This window comes from Notamacropus eugenii, chromosome 3 (genome assembly GCF_028372415.1).
Source record: "Notamacropus eugenii isolate mMacEug1 chromosome 3, mMacEug1.pri_v2, whole genome shotgun sequence".
Taxonomy (NCBI): Eukaryota; Metazoa; Chordata; class Mammalia; order Diprotodontia; family Macropodidae; genus Notamacropus; species Notamacropus eugenii.
This window is the reverse complement of record NC_092874.1, coordinates 257,710,261-257,731,688: the sequence shown is the minus strand read 5'-3', so window position 1 is coordinate 257,731,688 and position 21,428 is coordinate 257,710,261. Positions and strand designations below refer to the sequence as shown.

The following is a 21,428-nucleotide window of genomic DNA, read 5'->3' as shown; positions in this document are numbered from 1 at the left end:
AATTGTACCTACCTCTTAGAGTTTCTATGAGGACCAAATGAGAGAATATTGATAAAATGTTTAATGCAGTATCTAGCACATGGTAGGCTCGACACAAATGCCAATTATCATCACCATCAATTATAAACTTTATTTTTCTTACATAACTCTTGGTGTCCTTTGATTTGCAAATATTAAAAAGTCTAATCTTGAAAATAAGACTCATGATACGGGAAAATAGGATCAAGGTGACTTTACTGTACTCTAAGCTTCAGTGGAAAAGCTCATTCCATATATCAAGCATCAGTGGTCACAGAGGTGAAAAAAAAATGGTACAGTTAGTCAAAGAGTAAAAAGTACACATGGATAATCATCTCTCTGAGGTCTTATTCATGGAAACTGACTATAATATTTGAAATATAATGTTCCAAAGATACCTTTCTTGTTTTTGCTGTGTTCCTTGATCAATCACTCTTTTCTTTCTCATCTATTGATACTTTCCTCCCATTTCTTTCCTACTCTTCTATCTCAGCCTTCTGAGCTACTGGTCTTTAGTATTAATTCTTCCCTTTTTTCAGTCCTTGGAATCTGGGAGATGTTTCTTGGCTTTGCTTTCCTGGCAACTGTTTCTGCTGGTCATTCCCAAATCTATAAATCCAATCCTAGTTTCTGGCTTGAGTTTCAGTTCCACATTATCAAGTGGAGAGTTTGAATTCAGTGTACCAAAGAAATCTCAAGCTCACCATGATTTTGCAGAACTCATTATCATCCCTCCAACACTTTCTTCTGTTGAACTTCCTTATTATAATGGAGTGTACCAGCATCTTCCCAGTAAAACAGACTTGCAACCCAGATGTCATCCTCAGCTCCTTACTCTCATTCCACCTAAAAACCCAATCTATTGACAGATTTTCTTATTTCTACCCCTATCACATCTATCATAAACATTCCTTTCTCTCTACATCTCACCTGGATTTTTTTGCACTAGAACTCTAATTGGTCTTTTAGCCCCAATTCTCTCACCACTCCAATCTATTCTCCACTAAGGTGCCAAAGTACTTTTCCTAATGTATAGTGATGACCATGTCACCTCTTTATTCAACATGATCCAGTGAATCTCTATATTTTCCAGGATCCAATATAAACTCCCTTGTTTAGCATTTGAAATCCTTATAACTTCACACTCTCTAACTTACTATATATTACGACTTCCCTCTATATACTCTATGGTATGGCCACATTGACTATTAGATATTCTTCAAACACATGGTTTCACCTCCTATCCCTGGGCCAATGCAGTGGTTGGTCCCTATGCCTGAAATATTCTCCCTTTTCATTTTCTGCTCTTAGAATTGCCAACTTTCTCCAAGATTTGGTCTAAATGCCTATGTCTGTGAGATACCTTTCCATATTCCTCCCAGCTTCTGGAGCCTTCCCAGCTAAAGTTTCCTTCCAACTATTCTTTACGTATCTCAGCCCTGCCTCACTCAAAACACTTAGTTATGTCATCATTTCTCTGATGGCATGCTCTTTTTCAGCAGTGTAGGATGAACACACATATATCTTTATATACTGAATATACTTATAAATATTAATTCTGAAATATGTTTTGAGATTTGTAGAACAAAAATAACAATGCTGATAACAGGTAAGACAGAAAACCATCTCATTTAACATGGTAAGAAAACTAAACAAATTTTGTCCTATGATAGACTCATTTCTGAATTTGATTAGGATGTCAAATTTAGAAAACTCCTTTTTTCTTCCAACAGTTATTAGAACTCCCATACTATCATTATGTTTGTTACTAGGATGAGTAAACAAAGGAAATCGCCTTGATTCAACTCTGCTTTAATTCCTTTGCCTATTCTGGCCTCCCGAAGAGGATTTAGATGATTACAATCTTATATTTTTCTTTCATACACCAGCACATTCCATTTTTTAATCATTTTTGTCTTTTCTAATTTAACTGACAGGAGTACTGTAGAGCATAATGAAAAAAGGTCTGGATTTGGAGTCAGAAGACCTGATTTTAAATCTTCACCCTTGCTCCCTCTGTTAGCTGGAAAAATGATTATTATTATTATCCAGCTATCCTCTCTTGTCTTCAGTTTCTTCATCTGTAAAAAGGAAAGGTTTGGATGATTTGTCCTCTATGGTCCCTTCCAGCTCTAAGATCCCATGATTTTGTATTGACTGTAGTCTCTCTACGCTCTTTGTTTAGAATCTAGTTTTCTTACCTCATTCCTCCCAAACTAATTATTCTATAGTTTTTAAACTGCTTTACTTACTGATTAAAATACACACACACATATGTACATGTATACATATGTGTCTATACACCTGCATTTGTGTATAATACATATTTCTTCTGTGTTAGATTGACTTCTGACATTCAAGGCATAGGAAAATATTTTTCACAGGACTTAAGATCTATCAGTTGATTTTTTTATTAGTGAGTCAAACTCACTAATTTAGGACTAAATGTTGAATGGCAGCTAAATGGAAGCAAGCAGTGGGAGCTATGTCAAAATTTAGACAGGGACATGCAAATTCTGGGTTTTCAGAGACTCAGGAGATAAGAACGCATTTTAGTAAAAAAAAATAGTAATTACCATTGCCCCATGACATTTCATACTGCTTTAGCTTTTGCTTTTTAATCTCATTTAAAGGAATAGAGAAAAATTCTGAGGTTCTATAGTAGAATCTGATTTTGCACTTAGGCATTCAAATGAATAGTTTCCAAGCGTCACCTGGTGGTCATGCCTTGTAATTACGACAAAGGCTCCTAAGGCTGTGCTGAAAGTTATAACCAAGTCGAGGGTGTCATACGTTCCCACCGAATATTTTATAGGAAAATACTATTCCACTTGAAATTCATTAACATCTCTACTCTGTTTACATCATTAGTATCTACATAGAATAATAAATTCTAATGCTAAAGGGGAACTTAGTTATCAGAAATGGATCATTCAATCAACAAGAGTCTACTAGGGGTTATGCTACATGTCGTGAATAATGTGATTACTGGGGATACAAAGAAAAACATGTGATATTGACCTTGCCCTCCAGAAATTTACATTATCATGTGGTGTGTGTGTATATGTATGTATGCACATGTATAAAATATTTAAGCATCCATAAATATATATGTATATTTCTTCCCATTAGCATGTAAATATCCATAGTGTATATATTTATCTGCATACATATATACATACATACACAAGCATGAAGACACACACATACATATATACATACATATGTAATTTTTCTCCTACATTAGAATGCAAACTGCTTGAGAGCAAACTTAAACTCAGTAATTTAGGACCGAATGTTGAATGAAGATGGATAATATTTTAATATTTAAATTACATATATATATATACACACAAAATTGCATACACAGAGGGTGATATCAATGTTATTTTAATTTCTGAATCATGAAATCTATAGATTAAGAAGTTCTACATTATACAAATAATGAATGCCCCTACTTAACAGATTATTCAATAATTTGAGTGACTCTGTTGAGAAGATTCTCTTTCTGTTCATGATCAAAGAGACATTATGCATGGAATCAGAGTGAAATGTCAGGTGATGAAATAGAAGCCACACTGATCAACAGTTTAGGATTAGCAGAATAAACTCTTTAAAATCCTCTGCCTTCACTTTCCATGATGGAGAGTCAGTAAAGTTAATGAAGCACTAGGCTCAGAGACAGGAAGCCCTGGGTTCAAGTCTCATTTCTGCCATTTGCTGGCCGTGCAACCTTGGGCAACCTACTTACCTTTCAGTCTTCCAGGAAACTCTCCAAAATTATCTGTATAGAAAGCTTCCTCATTTCCTATATTTTGGAATATGTAGCAGTCAAGTCTGAGGTAGAAGCCAGGAATGACTTCAAATGATCATAAGAGAAAGAAACTTTTAGTTAAATTCCCTCAGTTTACAGTTATGAAAACTGAGACCCAGACAAGTGACTTACTCAAACTTTCCTAGGTAAGAAATGGCAGAACCAGGATTTCTCCCCAGATTCCCTGACTCCAAATCTGTAATTCTTGTCACCTTGCTATGCTGATAACATTCAGAAAATATTTTGTAGGGTTACAAAAAAACCAGTTAATATATTCTCAGAATTACTAGCTTCCTTCAGTGAAATGACAGGTGCAGACAGACAGAGACACACACACATAGTCACCTGAGGTAATAGAGTCAGTGATGTTCAAGTTGTTCAATGAAAGCCCCAAAGACTGACGAGAAGATGAGGAAGAGGGGCTGTTAGAAGACTCAGATGAAGGGCGAGCAGGCTTCCCTGAATTCCCAGTCTCTGCCTTCAAACGGTCATTTTCAGCTTTCAAGATTTCAATTTCATTCTATTGCAAAGAGGGTGTGGGGATGGGGAAATCGCCAAAAATAAGTAGAACTGAATTAGAGAAAACAGTTATCTCCTCTCAAATCCCTACCTCACAGTCCAGAGATAGCATAAGAAATGAACAAATATGGGCCCTAAACACAAAATTTCCTTCATTAGTGCAGAAAGGAAAAAAGTGAGACAAAATCAGAATCAAAAGAATCATGTTTTCCTCTCACTGCTAAATACTAAGCATTTTTCAGTACACACACACATACAGACAGAAAGAGAGAGAGAAAGGTTTCAGTCAATTAGTATTTTCAGTATGTACACACACACCCACACCCACCCACACACACCCACACACACCCACACCCACACCCACATATATATATATATATATATATATATATATATATATATATAGAGAGAGAGAGAGAGAGAGAGAGAGAGAGAGAGAGAGAGAGAGAGAGAGAGAGAGGCAGAGAGAGAGAGAGAGAGAGAGAGAGAGAGAGAGAGAGAGAGAGAGAGAGAGAGAGGAAGAGACAGAGACAGTGAGCACAGTGAGATCAATGAGAACATATGCACTTGGTTGGGGGCGGGGAGGGGGTTTGACTAAAGACCTGTTAGTGTTTTTTGTTTTAGAAGCTAACTTTTCTCATTTGGATATTTATTTAGAATAATTAAAATTAAAAAATGAATAATTTCAATAAATAGCTACTTGAATAATCCTTAGGTAATGGTCACAGACAAAATAACTCAAACAATACCCTTCTCAGCATGTTGAAGAGATGATTTTACAAAAGCAATAAACAAAATCTCAGTAATATTACATAAAAATAAGATAGTCTCCCCATAAAGTTCAAAGCCCATATCAAAATCTGAAAGGTTACCAATTCATGAAATAGTCAACAAAATCATCTGACACCTACACACTTATTAAAATATATATTTGCACAGTTAGGAGATTTGCCCTTTCCTTTAAATCCTCCATGGTGCTGAAGGATGAGTTTACAACTATAAAATAAAAACTTAATCTAAGAACATCCTGTTTGTTCTGAATTTAACCTCTCTCCATCAAGTTCAGGGATATTCAAAAGCTCACTTCCGAGGAAGACATTTTCTTTCTTCAGTTAGAAACAATGATGGAGGCCTTATTCTTTCTTTTAATGATTTATTATTTTTTTTTTAAATACTAATGTGTAAAGTCACTTGAAAGTCATATTTCAAAAGTACATAAAGAAACAGATACATGATGACAGGAAGTGGAAAAAATTGGAACTATCAGTACTGTAGAATGGTAAATGTTTCTCTACAGACACAGGAATGAACTTGAATTTAATCTCCAACTCAAATTAATTCAATTGTCTTGGTTCAAAGCATATCTCACAGCCACAGGTCTGATATAACCACTCCATTCCTGTTCTCATCCCTGGACTTACTCAAGTTCTATTTTGGTGACTATGGGTAAAAAATGAGATACAGTGGCAAAATTCAGAGAACATTTTTACAGTATATTTAACATGTAGCATATTCATTTTCACAGTGTGTGAAAGTTGCCTTAAGTCATTTAAATCTAGGATAAAAATACCAACATCTTAAGCATTTGCTTTGTTCCTCAACCTAACCAAAGCACTGACCTGCATTCGATTCATGGCTTCCCGAATCTGGTCAAGATGGTGAGCAGAACTGAGAGCTTCTAGACGAATATCCGTTAATTTTAACTCCTTCTCTCTGAGCTCACTCTTTAACTGCAGAATAATCTCAGCTTCTGCCTCTGTGCATTCACAGATCCTAAAGAGGGAAAAGCAAAATGGTAAGAAGGAAAAGAAAGAAGATTATGGAAAAGAAATGTACCCTCACATAAGCTGGGGTTCAACAGAAAGTGTTCGTTGATATATAGATGAGACAGAGACAGGAACAACGGGAGATACAGAGACAGAGAGAATTGCAGAAAGAAGCTTTAAATGGTTCATAAATGAAAATATTGGCCAACTTTTTATCTATCCATTTTTATCTAAAGTTAAAAATATCCATGCATGACTAAACATGAAGTAACTTCACTATGTGATTAATCTATAAAAATAATTACAATGATATTGATGTCATAGGGGAACAGCTGGTATCTAACATGCCTCCCTGTATCTTGCATTTGTAAAAATGCTTTTTTGTACCCAAGTATAAGACTGCATTTATCCCTACTGAATTTCATCTTATAAGATTCATCAAAATGGATGAAGTCATTATTCTTCGAGATTATTGCTCTGTCATCCATCATGTTGGCTATCCAGCTTCATGTACTTCAAAAATATGTTGAACGGTCCATTATTATCTTTGTACAAATGATCAATAAAAATATTTCCCAGTATAGGACTAGGTACAGATGCTAGGCATACTCCACTGGAATCTTCCTGCCATACTGACATAAACTATTAATAAAAACTCTTTAAATCTGGCCATGAGGCCAGTTTGGAATCCCTCTGTGTGTCATTTTCTAATCAGACTTCCAGCCCATAACTGGTCTGGCTAGTGGCTTGGTGGAGCTGCAGGGAAATGTTTCCATCTGAATTTAACACTACTGGTCTAATCTGTATTTTTCCATCTTTTCTACAAGAATAGTTGGAGAAAGTCTGTCAAAAAGTTTGCAAAAATCTAGGTGAACTACAGGTACAAGATTTCCCTCATCCATTACTATAGTAAGATTTCCAAAAAGGAAATAAGGTAAAGCTCACAATCACTGTTTGTCAATCTAGGTGTTCACCAGTCATCTTAATAACGATTAGTTCTAGATCTTTTCATGGAATCCAAGTCATGCTTGATGGCCTAGAGTTTGTAGACTGTCTTTTCTGCCCTGTTTTGAATATTGGAATATTTGCTCTCCCATCCTGTGGTACTCATCCCATTCCTCATGACCTTTCAGACATCCCTGAGAGATCAGCAACCCCCTCTGCCAGTTCTTTTGAGTCCCCAAGATTCACTTGGGCTGGAAGACTTTAAATTCATCAAGGGCAGCTAGCTATCTTGCTTGAGTATAAAATTCCTGTTATTGATTTCAGTTATGCCATTGCCATTTCAAAGGTCATCCTCATTGTCAAAGAAAATAGAAGTATGAGAAAAATTGAGTAGCTCTGCCTTCTCTGTTGTCAAGCAGACTTCCTATCCCTTCTTTGATCATCCCTTTTCTCTAAATATAGCAATATGGTTTAATGTTATTGTTGCCCTTAGGTTTCCTCACTAGAATTAGTTCATTCTGAGTTTTAGTATTTTTTACACTGTGTTTTTCCCCCCAGTAGGAACAACCATACTCTTTCATTCACTTCTCTTACTTTCCCTTGCTTTCATCTTCTCTAAATTTCTTTTTAAAATCTAAGGTGGTTGCTAAGTTCCCTATGTTTGTCTCTTCAGAGAAACTCTATTTTCCTTATTTGAATTCTTTTCTTTTGTGTCTTCAGAATTATATTCTCCAGCCTTTCCCATCCTTTCTGGGCCAATTATCTCTGAAGTACTTTAGTCCAGGAGATGCTACTTGTATTTCCTCTAAATCTTTTGAAGTCTGCTTTCCCCAGATCTAGGAAGCACGTAAAACTGTGCCTAGATTTCTTCTTCATTTCTGTCAGAGGAGTGTTCACTTCTTTCTACCTAGGTTTTTCATCATTTTCATCACAGCAATCAGCCCCATTGTATTAATGAGAATTATTTCCAGAATATAACTTCCCTTTAGTGGTTACTTTTGAATAATGAAATCATCACTAAAAAACTTAAGAGGTCATTAACCACTTTACTTTTGTCAGAGAGCCCTCCCTAACAATGATCTGGATTATTAAACACCGCCCCCATACACGTACACATACACATGCACACACACACACACACACACACACACACACACACACACACACTTCACTGTAACATTGTCTCTGTGACAGGCTTGTCCTCTATTTCAAAACCTCACCTATTTCTTCTTTCTACCCAAATGGTATGGAGTATATAACAATTAAAAAAGCAACAAAGAATTCACTCCACTGATTTTCTCCACCATGCCTTCCACTTCTGATTCCTGGATTTTTTCACAAAGGTATACCTTCTTAAAACACAACGCCATACCAACCCTCACATCCCTTTTATCTGTCCTGCTACTTTAGGATGAGGTATACCCTCCCAGATCCATGATATTTCATCCTGCAGATGACAGTTTAATCCATGATGCAAAAAATGCTTTGTTAGAATTTTTGGTTTCTCTTATTTGTTGCCTAAATTTAGGGCATTTGCACTTAGGCATTTAAAACCACAAGTTTATCTCCTATGTATCTTCTGGTTTTATCAACTGGTTTTCTCTCTAGCTACTCTTCATGGTTTCTAACTTGGGAGAAACATGTAGGTAGTCCTTTCTTGCCTCACCCTTTTTCACTTAAAACCTTTTTTGCTTAACGGATCTACAATCCTGTGATCCTATGAGGTAATTTAAGAGACAGGAAGCAAACAAGAAGAGTGTTAAGGCACAAAGACAGGAAAACAGAGATTATCCAAAAGTACTAAGCAGTTAGCAGCATCCAAAACAGTAGAGAGGTTAGATCTCAGCATTTTAGGAGGAATACATGCTTTGTCTTCCTGAATTAGAGGATGCCAATAGGGATAAAATCACAAGCTCCAATAAACCTAGGAAATTCAACTTTGCATTGTCTCCCTATTCCCAACCAGTTGTCTCAACAAATTGTTATTTTTAGTTACACAGGGCAAGAGACTGTGACTAGATCAGGGCAAATTCATTACCACTACTAGAAAAGTAAATGAAAACACTAAATCCTATAGTTCTTCCTGTCCATATCACTTGTCCTAGCACTTAATCACATGCTGTCTTATATATCTCTCCCCAGTGATACTGTAAACTCATTCTATATTGACACTGTCTCTTATGCATCTTTATTTTTTTAATGCCTTAAAGCATCCAGATCAGTCCTGAACACACAGCAGTCACTCCGTCAATGTTTATTGTGAAAGTGATGGACTACTGATCATTTTTGTCACTTGTGGAAAGGAAGGGAATGAATTCTTATTCTCATTTGGTGACTGGCAACCTAGCATTCCAATTTTTTGTTTTGCATCTTAGCATTAGGAAAGGTTTAATGAATATCAAATCATTGCAAAGCATTTCCCTGCCCTAGTAAATTAGACTTTTTAAAAAGAGGAGAAAGAAATTGACTGAGCACATGATCCTAGTTGTAAAAATATCCTCAGAGTTAGAAGAGACCTTGGAGCTCACTTAGTTCACACTTGTGCCTGGAAATAACCCCCCCTACATCAAAGACTTCTGGTCACCCAGCCTTTGTCTACAAAGACCTAAAGAGGTGATGAACCAATGATTGTTACTTAAGCAGTTTAATGACATGTGATTTCTTTAGTCTGGGGCACTGTTCCCTCCTACACAAAGAGTGACTCATGACTTCACAGAGAATAGAACTAGGTATTTAAAGGTCTCTCAATGATATTTAGCACAGAGTGGCCAAGTTTCTGATGAGGAACCTTCCAAACATTGATAGTCTATTCCTTACATGAGAGCTGCCCATCACCAGTATCATTCTTAACGCCTTTCGATCTCTGTAGGACCTAAGAGTTTGTCTCCCATTGGCATTGCCTTCCAGATTTGTGAATTATATAGGCACCTTGAGGAGGTTTCAGGGAGAACTTAGAGAAGGATGACGATTCAGCCAAATTATTTGATCATATAACAGAACTGGGAAAGCATAGGTCAGTTTTCCAGTTTTACTTATTAGAGAGAGAAGGAAAATGGGCCTGGATTTTCATCTGCATAGGCAACTACCATAGTGGAAAGTATCTCTATCAGTACATATTGTCTTCTCATCTCTTTTTTTCTTTTCTTGAGGGTGATTAGTAGAGGACTATATCTGCAATACCATTGTTATGAGAATTCCTAGTAAAGAAATGCTCTTAAAATTAAGGTCAGCACCTGTCTAGCAACTTTTAATCTTAAAGAGTTGACAGTGACAAAGAAAAGTTAAGCAATTTGACCAAGACTACACAGGCAGTATGTGTATATGATGTATATGAACACAGCATCATGCCTTTTAGAACTACAAGGGAACTTAGAAGCCTTCAAGCATAACCCTCTCATTTTGCATAGAAGGAAACTGAGGCACAGTGAGGTTAGATGACATTTCCAAGGTCTTAAAATTAATATGCACCTGAGTTAAGATTTTAATCCAGATCGTCCTAACTCCCAGGGCACTTCTGTACCAGGTCACACTACCTCCAAGTAACTGATATGATTATTTGTAATAATAAATACTCCCATTTAAATAGCAATTCACTATTCATAAAAACTTTCCGCTTAGAAACCCTGTAAAGCAGGTAGGGAAAGGATAATTAATACTGACAGGGGCACTGACAAATTGGTATACAATCAGAAGAAGGCAAACAGGGAGGTAAGGCACGTGAAAACATACCCTATGAGTATCATTCATTTGAAAGAATTGGGGATGGTTAACTTGTCGAAGAGATGAACTTAGTATAGAAAAAAATCACTGTTTTCAAATGCTTGTAGAAATGTCATGTGATTAGAGAATTTAATTCGTTTTTCTTGGCCTCTGAGACCAGAATTTAAACTAATGAATATCAGTTACAGAAAGCCAAATTTTCACTCAATAGAAGAAAAAAAAAAATGTTCAATTAGCAAAACCTGAAAATGGAATGAGTTGCCTTGGGAAGGTAGTGAGCTCCCAAACATTAAAAATCTTTTAGCATGGTGTGGTTGGTCATTTATCAAGAATATCCTAGAGGGCATTCATTTTCCAGGTAGATAGACTGGTTCAATCAATAGATCGATAAGCAGTTAATAAGTTCCAGCTATGTAGCAGTCATTATGCTAGGTTGTGGAGTTACAATGAGAAAAAAAAAATAACTCATCCATTCTCTCAAGAAATTCATATTCTAATAGCGGAAGACATTAGATTTTATTTGTTGTTCTTTGAGGTCCCTTCCAACTCTATGATATTATTTCCCCCATTTTACAAATTGAAAAACAGGCTTGGAGTTTTTTACTTTTTTTTCTTGGGGGGGCCGGGGGGTGGGGGAGGAGGCTGGGAGTCATTTATCTAGTAAGTGACAGAGCCAGGATTCAAAGACAGGTCTTTTGACATGAGGCTTAGTGTACTTTTCATTAGCACATTGCCTCCCCTAAACTACACTAAAGGACTCAAAATATTTTTGCTCCTGAAAAACATGCAAATGATTCCTAGGAAGAAAAAAAAACCAGAACATTTTCCAGGTTTGCTTTTGGCTACGTATAGAGCGTCATGCACCACACGCCTTTTACCGAGATCTGTGCTTGTAGATCACATGGCCGTTTTGTCGTTTCTTTGGTGCCCACACAAGAGATGATCTGTGTCCATGCACAATTAGACAGACAGAGACAAATGCAAATAGAAAGAAGCAAAGATAATGGTTTAGATGGGAAAATGGAGAGTGATGGTGGAAAATAGTCGATTCCCATCACACGAAAGAAAAGTAAGTATTGTCATATATGAAATGAGAATGTGAAAATAAAAATATGTTCAAAAAGGGGATGCCACAATGCTAAAATTTAAACTGCTTCATGTTTTAAAAATGTTCAAATATTTGAAATGTGGAATTAAAAGAAACAAATAGAAGAGGGCTGAGCCTGAGGTCCAATACCTCATTTCGCTGACTGCTTTATTTTAATCAACCAGCAGCCTGTCTAGAACGTGACTTACGCAGAAGCTGATTGTGAAGGCTTCATGGATACTGACCCACAGTCACCAGAGCTATGGGGCAGCTTCGGTGATGATGGAAGGGATGAATCAGTCAGCTCTTCGATGTCAGAATGGGAGGAAGGGGGCTTGGTGGACTTTTTCTTCCCAAAGGCTTGTTTGAATGAACTCCTCAGCTGAAAGAAAGAGAGAAATTAGCCTTTTCCTTGTTTTCTGGGTATCATGAGAAAGCTTTTTGTTTTGTTTTGTTTTGTTTTGAGAAGTTAGTTTGCAGATGCCATCCTAGCCACTGCCTGGGGTCAGTATGTAGAAGCAGAGAATTAACGTATGCAACACAGTATCTCTAATAATACAATACTGTGTTTTGCCTTAAAATATATACAAATATATATTAATCCAGCACAGCGCAGACATTGAGGATTTTCAGACAAGGGCAGAATGAGCAGCATGGCCATCAGAGCACCCATTTAAAACCAAGCACCTTTGACCAATGCCCATGCCCGTGACTTTTCCCTTCAAGGCACTTGGTTTTAAATAATTACCTCATCACTAAAATAACATCAGCCATAGCTGATATTGTCAACTTAAAAGGCAAAATAAAATCAAATTCACCTTGCTCTTTATTAAGTGCTATTTTCTATTGAAATTTTAAATTCCCAAACTATTCAAAAAGAGAATTGATGTCCCCTACAGTTTTATTCAGAAGTGGCTACATTACCTTTCTTTATAGACTGAGATTAAAATGAAAAGACACAAAGACATACAAGATAATCTGTTTTTAAAAGGGTATAAAAGCCTACTGCCAAAATGAATAGCAATCATGCCAAGATAGGGGGTTTTTATAGATGCATGCCAAATTGTCCATGGTTTATATTCACCTCACTTCCTCTAGAGTTCACCTTGCAGAAACATGAAAGAGTGTGGAATTACAAATCAAGGGAATGAAGGCTGATCAGTATTTAAAAATATTACCTGCATAAACATTTTTTTAAAACAAAAAAGATATGTCTTTCATTATTTAATAGAAAACACTCCAATAAGATCCTGTGATATGTATGTGTCTGGTTTCATCAAAAGAGCTTCACTTATGTAACCACTCTGTTCACCAGTGGTTTGTTTCTTTTTTAAGAGAACCTCTCAGTTTGTTGCTTCTAAGTACTGTGCACTGGAACCATTCCTGCTAAGTACAATTATATTAAATGTATTATTATCTAGCCCCCAGGTAGCCATGTTCTTTTCTATTTTTTCTTTTCTTTTTCTCTGTCCTTTCTTCCTTCCTTCCATATGGACCAAAGTGGCTACCCCTATCACCTTTGCCTGGTGAATGTGGTCAGACTGTCTCAGAAGAAAATGTGACAGATCACCTTTGCATGGGGTGGGAGAGAGTTGGTCATTCTACATTTTGGAACTCCCTGACCCCAGCTGCATAGAATCTAAATTCCTTGAGAGAAGGAATTGTTCTTTTCTTTTTGTCTCCTCTCTTTTCCTCCCCTCTCCTCTCTTCCTCTCCTCTTCTTATTGTAAACACTTACTGTAAAGTCCCTGGCACACAGCAGGCACTGAAATATTTGTTGATTGTTTATTAGCGTGGTGAAGAAGCCTCAGTTTATTTTAACTAGACCAGGAATGGGGAACTTGCGGCTTTGAGGTCACATGTGGCACTCTAGGTCCTCAAGTATGACCATTTGACTGAATCCAAACTTCACAGAACAAATTTCCTTAATAAAAAGATTTGTTCTGTAAAACTTAGACTTATTCAAAACAGTGAACTCAAGGACCTAGATGGCCACGTGTGACCTTGAGGCTGCAGGTTCCCCACACCTGAACTAGATCACCCTAGATCACTAGATCACAAAGCCATTGATTTAGTAATAAATGAAGTTTGACTTTTAGGGTTGGAGTTGAATTCCTACACATCAAGAAGTTCTACTAGTGTTATGTGGTCTGATATACAAATTATGAGGCAGATTGATCAAAGAACTTACCCAGTTTTTCTTTTTCTTTTTCTTAGAGTCAGCGTCATTACCACTGCCAATGCTGGAATGGCTTGTAGCACTGTTGATACTGGACACACTTTCTGAGGAATGCTGCCTTCTAATACGGAGATCTGGAAGAAAGATGAGAGAAAAGGAGGAGAAGGAGAAATATGGAAACATAGAAAGCAGTGGAAGGGAGAAAGCAGGGGAAGAAGGAAAGGAGAAAGACAGGAAGGAAGGAGAAAAAACAGCGGGGAAGGCATTGGTGAATACTCATTGCCTTTTAACCACTAACAATAAAATTTCCTCTTGCTTTTGTGTAAAAGTAGGCCTTGCTTCTTTTAGTTTAGCTTATCTTTTTACTAATCAATTACAGAGAAGTGAAACTAGACCTGGGATTTTAAGAGTTTACAAAATCACCAGAGAAGAAAAGTCCCTCTACCAAAACAGGTCACCAAATTTTCTGCAACTTCGAGTCTCTTTGCTTACCTAAAACACTCAGAGGTTAGGTGACTTGCCCACGGTCACACAGCCAATACATATCAGGGGTGAAACATGAATACAATTCTTTCCAGCTCCAAAGCCAACTCCCTGTCTACAAGATGACATTATTTTTCAATTAGTTCCAGGCACAGGTACTGGACTTGTGGTCCAATTGCTATGGTGAAGGCCCAGATGAGGACACTCTCTCTGCCGTAGCCAGGCAGCATTTTCTCTGCAATGTACATCCTTAGGTCGTTGCATAAACAGCATTGAGATGCTATGTAACCTCCCCAATGTCATGGTGGGGCTTTGTATCAGAGGCAGGCCTTGACCTCATCTGTGTGGCTTTCATGCCAGCTTTCTATCTACTACACTCAGTTCCCACTCAATCAATCAGAGCATCATTCCAATATGTGGATGACCCCAATGTCCACGTATACCAGAGAGCCAAATAAAAAGCATAAATAAAAATAGATAGAACCCTTTACCATTCCACACTAGGAATATGAGAAACGCTATTTGTGAAAAGGTGCTGATTGAATTATCTCCCAAAAGCAACTACATGGGAGTGATACCATCCTTCCATTTAGTGACTTCCTACAGGACGTTCTTATCTAAGAACTTCTCTTGGAGTCAAGAAACAATACCCATTGGGACGAAGAAGCAACACAACTAGAAACTTGGACCCCCAAGATTACACCTAGAACCATGAGAATAGCAGCAGTTTTCCCTTTGAGAACTCAACTCACCAGTGTGAGCCTTATTCAGGGGAACAGCTTTAGAGTGGGTGCTACATAGGATTCCTTATAATAGGTCAAAGGTCTGTAATATGTCAAGGTACAAAACATGTTGAATATCTTATCTCATTTCATCCTAACAGCTTAGAACATTAGAGCTAAAAGGGAACCAAATATCTAGTCTAACCCATTCCTTCTATGGATAAAGAAACTGTGGTGCAGAGAAAGTACATGATGATCCCAATATTATGGAGGTTGCAAGTAATCAAATTAGAATCTGAGACTTTTGACAGCAAATCCAGTGCTCCCTTCAATCAAACTTCACCATTTCTGATGATAATTACATGAGACAGCCAATATTATTGTTCTTATCATCACTTGACGGATGAAGCAAGGGAATCATGAGCAGGATATCATTCTTTCTGGACCCAGGATATTACTGGTGAATGGAAATCCCAGGAAAGAGTTGCCTTCAATCAATGCAGATCAGCTATGCCTCTGCAAGGTTTATAGAGTCTCAGAAGCTGGCTACAGAACTGGGGATTTAAATGGCAAGGCCAGAAGCACACAACCAGAATCTATCAGAAGTCTGACTTGAACCCAATTGTTTCTGCCCTGACCAGCTCTCTGTATGCTCTTTCTAACATACATCATAATCTTCATCATCATCTCAGTATCATCAACATCTTTATTTTTAATTATAATTATTGTCATTTCTTATTCTCATCTTATATTCAATAGACTTCTGCTACAAATACTCCTGGAACAAATTGTTATCTGAGTGCTGTTTGATGGCTAATGACAATCAGTGTAGTCAGTCAGTCATCAAGTATTGATGAAATGATTATTATGTTCCAGATCTTGGTACCTGATCTTTGATTTTATTTTTTTGTATACAGAAGAGTGTCAGATGAAGAAACATGGTACTTATGGCATCCATGCTGAAACTTGTAGCTCTACGGAGTTGTCTACAGTATTAAAGATAAGTAGTGTTTTATTTTTATTTATTAATGTTATAACAGGAAACATTGAAAAGATATTCCATATGCTTCATAAAGTGAAAACAATCGACTGTAAGTCCCATGTTAGAGATTCACCTGACACTTAATCCTTGACATTTAAAATGGATAGATGTATAGTCTGCAAGTCAAACATGGTCACTAACAGTCAATTTCAATATAAATTTATGAGGCTGTGTCTACATGATCACTGAAATAAGCTGTTGGAAGGCAAACAATGCATTCAATCTGTTGGGTTGTTGATCAGTACAGCAGGCATTTAAAATCAGGATGGTATACATTTTTTTTTTCATTATTCATTAAGTGGTCTGTTAATTCTTATAATGCTGGGACATGAACAAACACCTGAAGAAATAAAAAGTGCTCCTGAGTGGAGAGAGAATTTTGGTTTGGTCTAAATTTTGGCAATCCACTCTTTGGCTACTAGAACTGAATGAATTTCTTTCCTTCCTCCCTTCTTCTAGATATCTTTCCCCCTTTTAATAGTTTATATTGTCCAGGTCTGATTGATGTATTGAACAACCTGTTGCCCAAGAATAAAGACATTCTTTCCTGAGTTTTATTTCAATGACTTGTATAGAGAGAGGAATAAGGCTTCCTAAACCCCTTCTGGACTCATTTAAAGCTTCAAGATTGAGAACACAAGCTGCTTTATTATAGCACTAGGAGAAGTGTTTATGACACTACAATTTCCCATAAAACATATAAATTTTCCTTGGGAAAATAGTTACTAAATATTGAACAGACATCAATACCAGAGGACTATTTTATTCTGTACTTTAAAGGTGTATCTCACTTTGTATAGAGGATGCAACCTAGACAGGCTGAATGTAAGAAGGAATATGCATAATTGAATCCTATTTTAAGGATTTTAGTTGAGCAGCTATTTAATGAAGGCATAAAGTAAATTATTTAGTGAGAAAGATGTCTTCATTTTCATCTCAAGCATGTCTATATGGATGCTCATATGTCACATTAGGCTAGTTTAAAGTGTTGCAAATTGTAATAAAAAACAATAAATGTTCAGTGGAAGCAGGAGGAATTCCACCATCATCCCTAAATGGTCATTTAACATTGCATGAATATAGAAATCTTAGCTGATGTTGAAATCCAGTGGGGTGATGATATCTGCATGAACTTAAGAACAAATTAATAAAATCACAGTGATTCTTTGAGAATCATAAGGTACAGATTTGAAAAAATAATCCATCAAAATGCCCACAAAAGCCACCTTTTAAATAACAAAAAAGCTCATTTGATTGTTTGCTATGTATTTTTTTAAGTAATCTCTGAATATCATAACACAAGACTGGCTTTGCCCCAAACAACAATTAAAACCAATATCAAATTTTATAAAATTCAGGAATAGCATTTGTAGGTAACATACCTTTTGGGGGATTATCAGGGCCATTTAGTGCTCCCTGAATGGCGGCCTGTGCAGCAGAATTCTGAGCTTTCAACATTTCTATGGTTTCCCTTAGTTCAATAAGTTCAGACTCCTATGGACCAAAGAAAGGACAATCATAAACATTTAGACATTTGAGAGATTCGGTAAGAATTATTAACCACCTGTTATGTGCCAGGTACTCTAAGTGTTGTCAAGATATGAAGATAAAACTAATACTAGTATCTGCCCTCAAGGACTGTGCATGTAAAGCTCTATCAAGTGGATTTATTTTTTGCTAATTTCTAAAAATATTTTAATATACTTTATTGATCTTATATGGATTCAGTAACTCAAAAGTAAAGTATAGGGACACTTCATAAATTTGTTTGCTAGATGAAGAAAATGGAATGGAATATATATCACATATATCATCACACTAATATCATTCTATGACCCTGTTCAGATAGATTAACCTTAAACGTTCAAAATTTTCCCAGGAGACCTTTTGACTGGAAAGACATAAGGATCTAGTCTGCATCTGTGATATTGACTGATTTAGGGGCACAAGACAAAGCAGAAATAGAAATGGTCTCAAAAGCAGAAAAGCTTGCATTCAAGTACCATCTTGGACTCGGACTGGCTGTTATGATCCTGGCAAAGTCACTTAACCTTTCAGTGTTCTGGAATTGCAAACTAATAAATCAAAATGGTAATAGAGATTTGATACCCACGTGACTAAAGGTTGGTGGAGTTCTTTAATTGGTTTTGCTTTTTTGTTGTTACATTAGGGAAAAAAAGGAAGCTCAGAAAAAGGGGGAGGGACACTTTTCATATTGTATTAGGCAATAATGTGGCATCAGAGAGAAGTCAAGTAGGGCTGATCAATTTCTATTTTGCTCATTTTCTCTTCCATAGAAAATGATGAACTGGGACAAAGGGAACACATATAGCTAATATGTGATAACCAAGATAAGTAAGGAGACAGAAAGAGTATTCCTAACAGTCCTTGAGAAATGTAAGTTGTGCAGCCCCAATAAACTACAACCTTGAGCTGTTGTTGGTCCTTCATTCTAGAAGAGGGTCATGATATCAGGGAGGTGATGTCATGACATGCAAGTTCATTGGATTTTAAGTGAGGGATACCTATGCAAAGTCACCAGCTTCATTCTCTCCTTTGGAGACATCTGGGTCCAGTGGCAAGGTATATAGATCAGAACAACTGGAGATGGCCCTGGATACAGTGGGAGACTTTGACCTATTGAAGCTAAGGTCTTTAGCATATCTGCCTCAAACTAGGAAAAAAAGTAGATGCCTGTCGATTGGAAAATAGTTAAACAAATGTGGATGTAAAGTAATACAAAGGACTGATGGATGGGATCATTTAGCCACCTTTGGGGACAGGGTTAGATCTCTAAATAAAGAATATAATAAATTCCATGAATAATGGGAAAATGCAAATGAGGACTCCCATGAAAGTCATGGAGAACTAGAATGGTCCAGCAAGAATGAAGAAGGCACAAATTATCCCGATTTTCAAAAAACATAAAAAGGGGAAGAGGAGAAAATCTATAACCTATAAGCCAGGGAGCATGACTGTAATTTCTCCCCAAATTCTAGACTTTTAGGCTTAAAGAGAGGCATAATAGCAGGATCATGTCTGAAAAACGAGGGTTCAAATCCTACTTCTGACAAATAATGGCAATCACCAATCATGGCGAGGCAAGCCAGTTCCCCCAGTAACAATCTAATGCAATAACTTTCATAGTGTCTTCACCTACAGTTCCCTCTACTGCTGAAAGTAAAAGTCTGGGTCAAACAAACCAACAGAGAAGCAAATCAATACCTAAATACTAAAGACATGTAAGTGGACATTTTATAAAGGAAATATTGATTATGAAGAACAAGTATGGTTTCATCAATAACACATTATGCCAGATTAACCTTTTCTTCTTTGAAAGGATTGCTAAATTGATACATCAAGTTAATGCTATAGACATAGTTACTTGGATTTTAGTAAACTATTTGCTACAGCGTCTCATTCTCTTCTTATGGGAAAGAGGGAGAAATGCCTGTCAGGCAATAGTATAATTAGGTAGCTTCAAAATTGGTTAAATGATCAAATGCAAAGATTAATCACAAATGCTTTTCTGTCAGCTTAAAAGGAGGTAAGCAGTGGAATGCTCAAAGGATCTGGACTTAACTCTGTGCTACTTAACACTTCCATCATTGGCTTGAATAAAGGCATAAATGGGTTATGTATGAAATTTGCCAATAGTACCAAATTGGGAGGGATAGCTAATGCACACACAGTAAGGATCCAAATAAGATTTTGACTCATTGCAACATAAAGTTGAATTTCATAAGATATAATTTAATAGTGAAAAATATAAAAATCTCCTATGATTGACTTTACAGGCATGTGGGATAAATGCATCGGACCGTACTTTGTTCAGGAAAACAAACAAACAAAAACTATCTTTGTATTTTAGCGAACTGCCCTCTCAATATGAGTTGAGTATGATATGGTAGCCAAGAAAGGAAAAGCAATCTTGGGTTTCATTAAGTGGGGCGGAGTTTTAAAGGATGAAGACACTGCTGTGGTCATAATACAAATAGAATACTGTGTTCAGTTCTTAGCCCTACAATTTAGGTAAAGTACTGCTAAGCTATTGAACAAAGGTTCATAACTTAAGATCCATCTCAGGAGGGTTTATGAATAGACTGTCAAAGGGGTCTCTCTACTCTCTCTCTCTCTGTCTCACACACACACACACTTTAAAACTCCTGCTCTAGAATATTCACAGAAGAATCATCAGGATGGTGGTTGGCCTCAAGTCCATGTCATATAAGGATCAGAAGCAAGAACTGGAAATATTTAGCCTAGAGAACAGAAGACTTAAGGGAAACAAGATTGCTCTTTTCAAGTGCTTGGAAGTTCGTCATCTGGAAGAAAGACTCAACTGTTCTGCTTGGTCAGAGAGGGCAAAACCAAAAGCAATGGGTGGCAGCTGAAGTGGAAAATTTAATCATAATGACTGGGGGAAAATAAGATTCCTAAAAAAGAGAGATCTTCAAAAACACCTCAGGACATAATGCTTTATTCCTTATTCAAGTTCTTGTAGCAAAAAATTGATGGTCACTTTTTAAGTGCGGGGGTGGTAGGTATTCATTTTCAGATAGAATTTCTAAAAAGCTGCAACAGTCATTTTTAACTTTGCAATTCTGTCACTAACCATATAGATTAGAAGGTATTAAACTGAGGAAGCAGCTACAAAGAATGTGACATTATTCCCTGCATGTCTGCCTTTAATAACTGTTTACAATGGGTCTGGCTTTTTGGAAAAAAAAGTAATTTCACATTATCTAAGACTTCATATCCTTTCCTTACCCAGTCACCTGTCAAAGGAATTTTGGAAAAGGAAAGGCTAAAAGCAGCAAAAGATCATTTTTTTAACCTACTTGATGTGTGTATGTTTGTGTGTATACACAGAGAGAGAGAGTGAGAGAGATTGATTTATCTGTTAACACCAAAACATCATTTTTTACCTAGTGATATATATACACATATATATATACAGATAGATAGCTATACAAATAAATCTATATAGATATCCATATAGATACATATAGATATATACACACATATATAGATATACCTACACACACACACACACATATAAGGAGAGAGAGATCTATAGATATATCTATCTATCTATATCTGTAAAATGACCTTATTCTGCCAAGTCCTTAT

General features: G+C 36.6%; 1 protein-coding gene across 6 annotated transcripts in view; it reads right to left on the bottom strand.

Moving 5' to 3' along the window:
- The window catches only part of NAV3 (neuron navigator 3), a 1,098,252-nt gene that overhangs the window by 27,250 nt on the left and 1,049,574 nt on the right, over positions 1–21,428 (bottom strand). For 5 of the 6 annotated variants that reach the window (XM_072655445.1, XM_072655444.1, XM_072655443.1 and 2 more), the window contains 5 exons: positions 17,678–17,789; positions 14,061–14,182; positions 12,079–12,251; positions 5,971–6,124; positions 4,178–4,352 (listed from right to left, as the gene is read on the bottom strand). In XM_072655445.1, coding sequence (XP_072511546.1) covers positions 4,178–4,352; positions 5,971–6,124; positions 12,079–12,251; positions 14,061–14,182; positions 17,678–17,789 — 736 coding nt within the window. The remainder of the gene's footprint in view (positions 1–4,177; positions 4,353–5,970; positions 6,125–12,078; positions 12,252–14,060; positions 14,183–17,677; positions 17,790–21,428) is intronic. The other variant, XM_072655441.1, reaches the window with a different exon arrangement.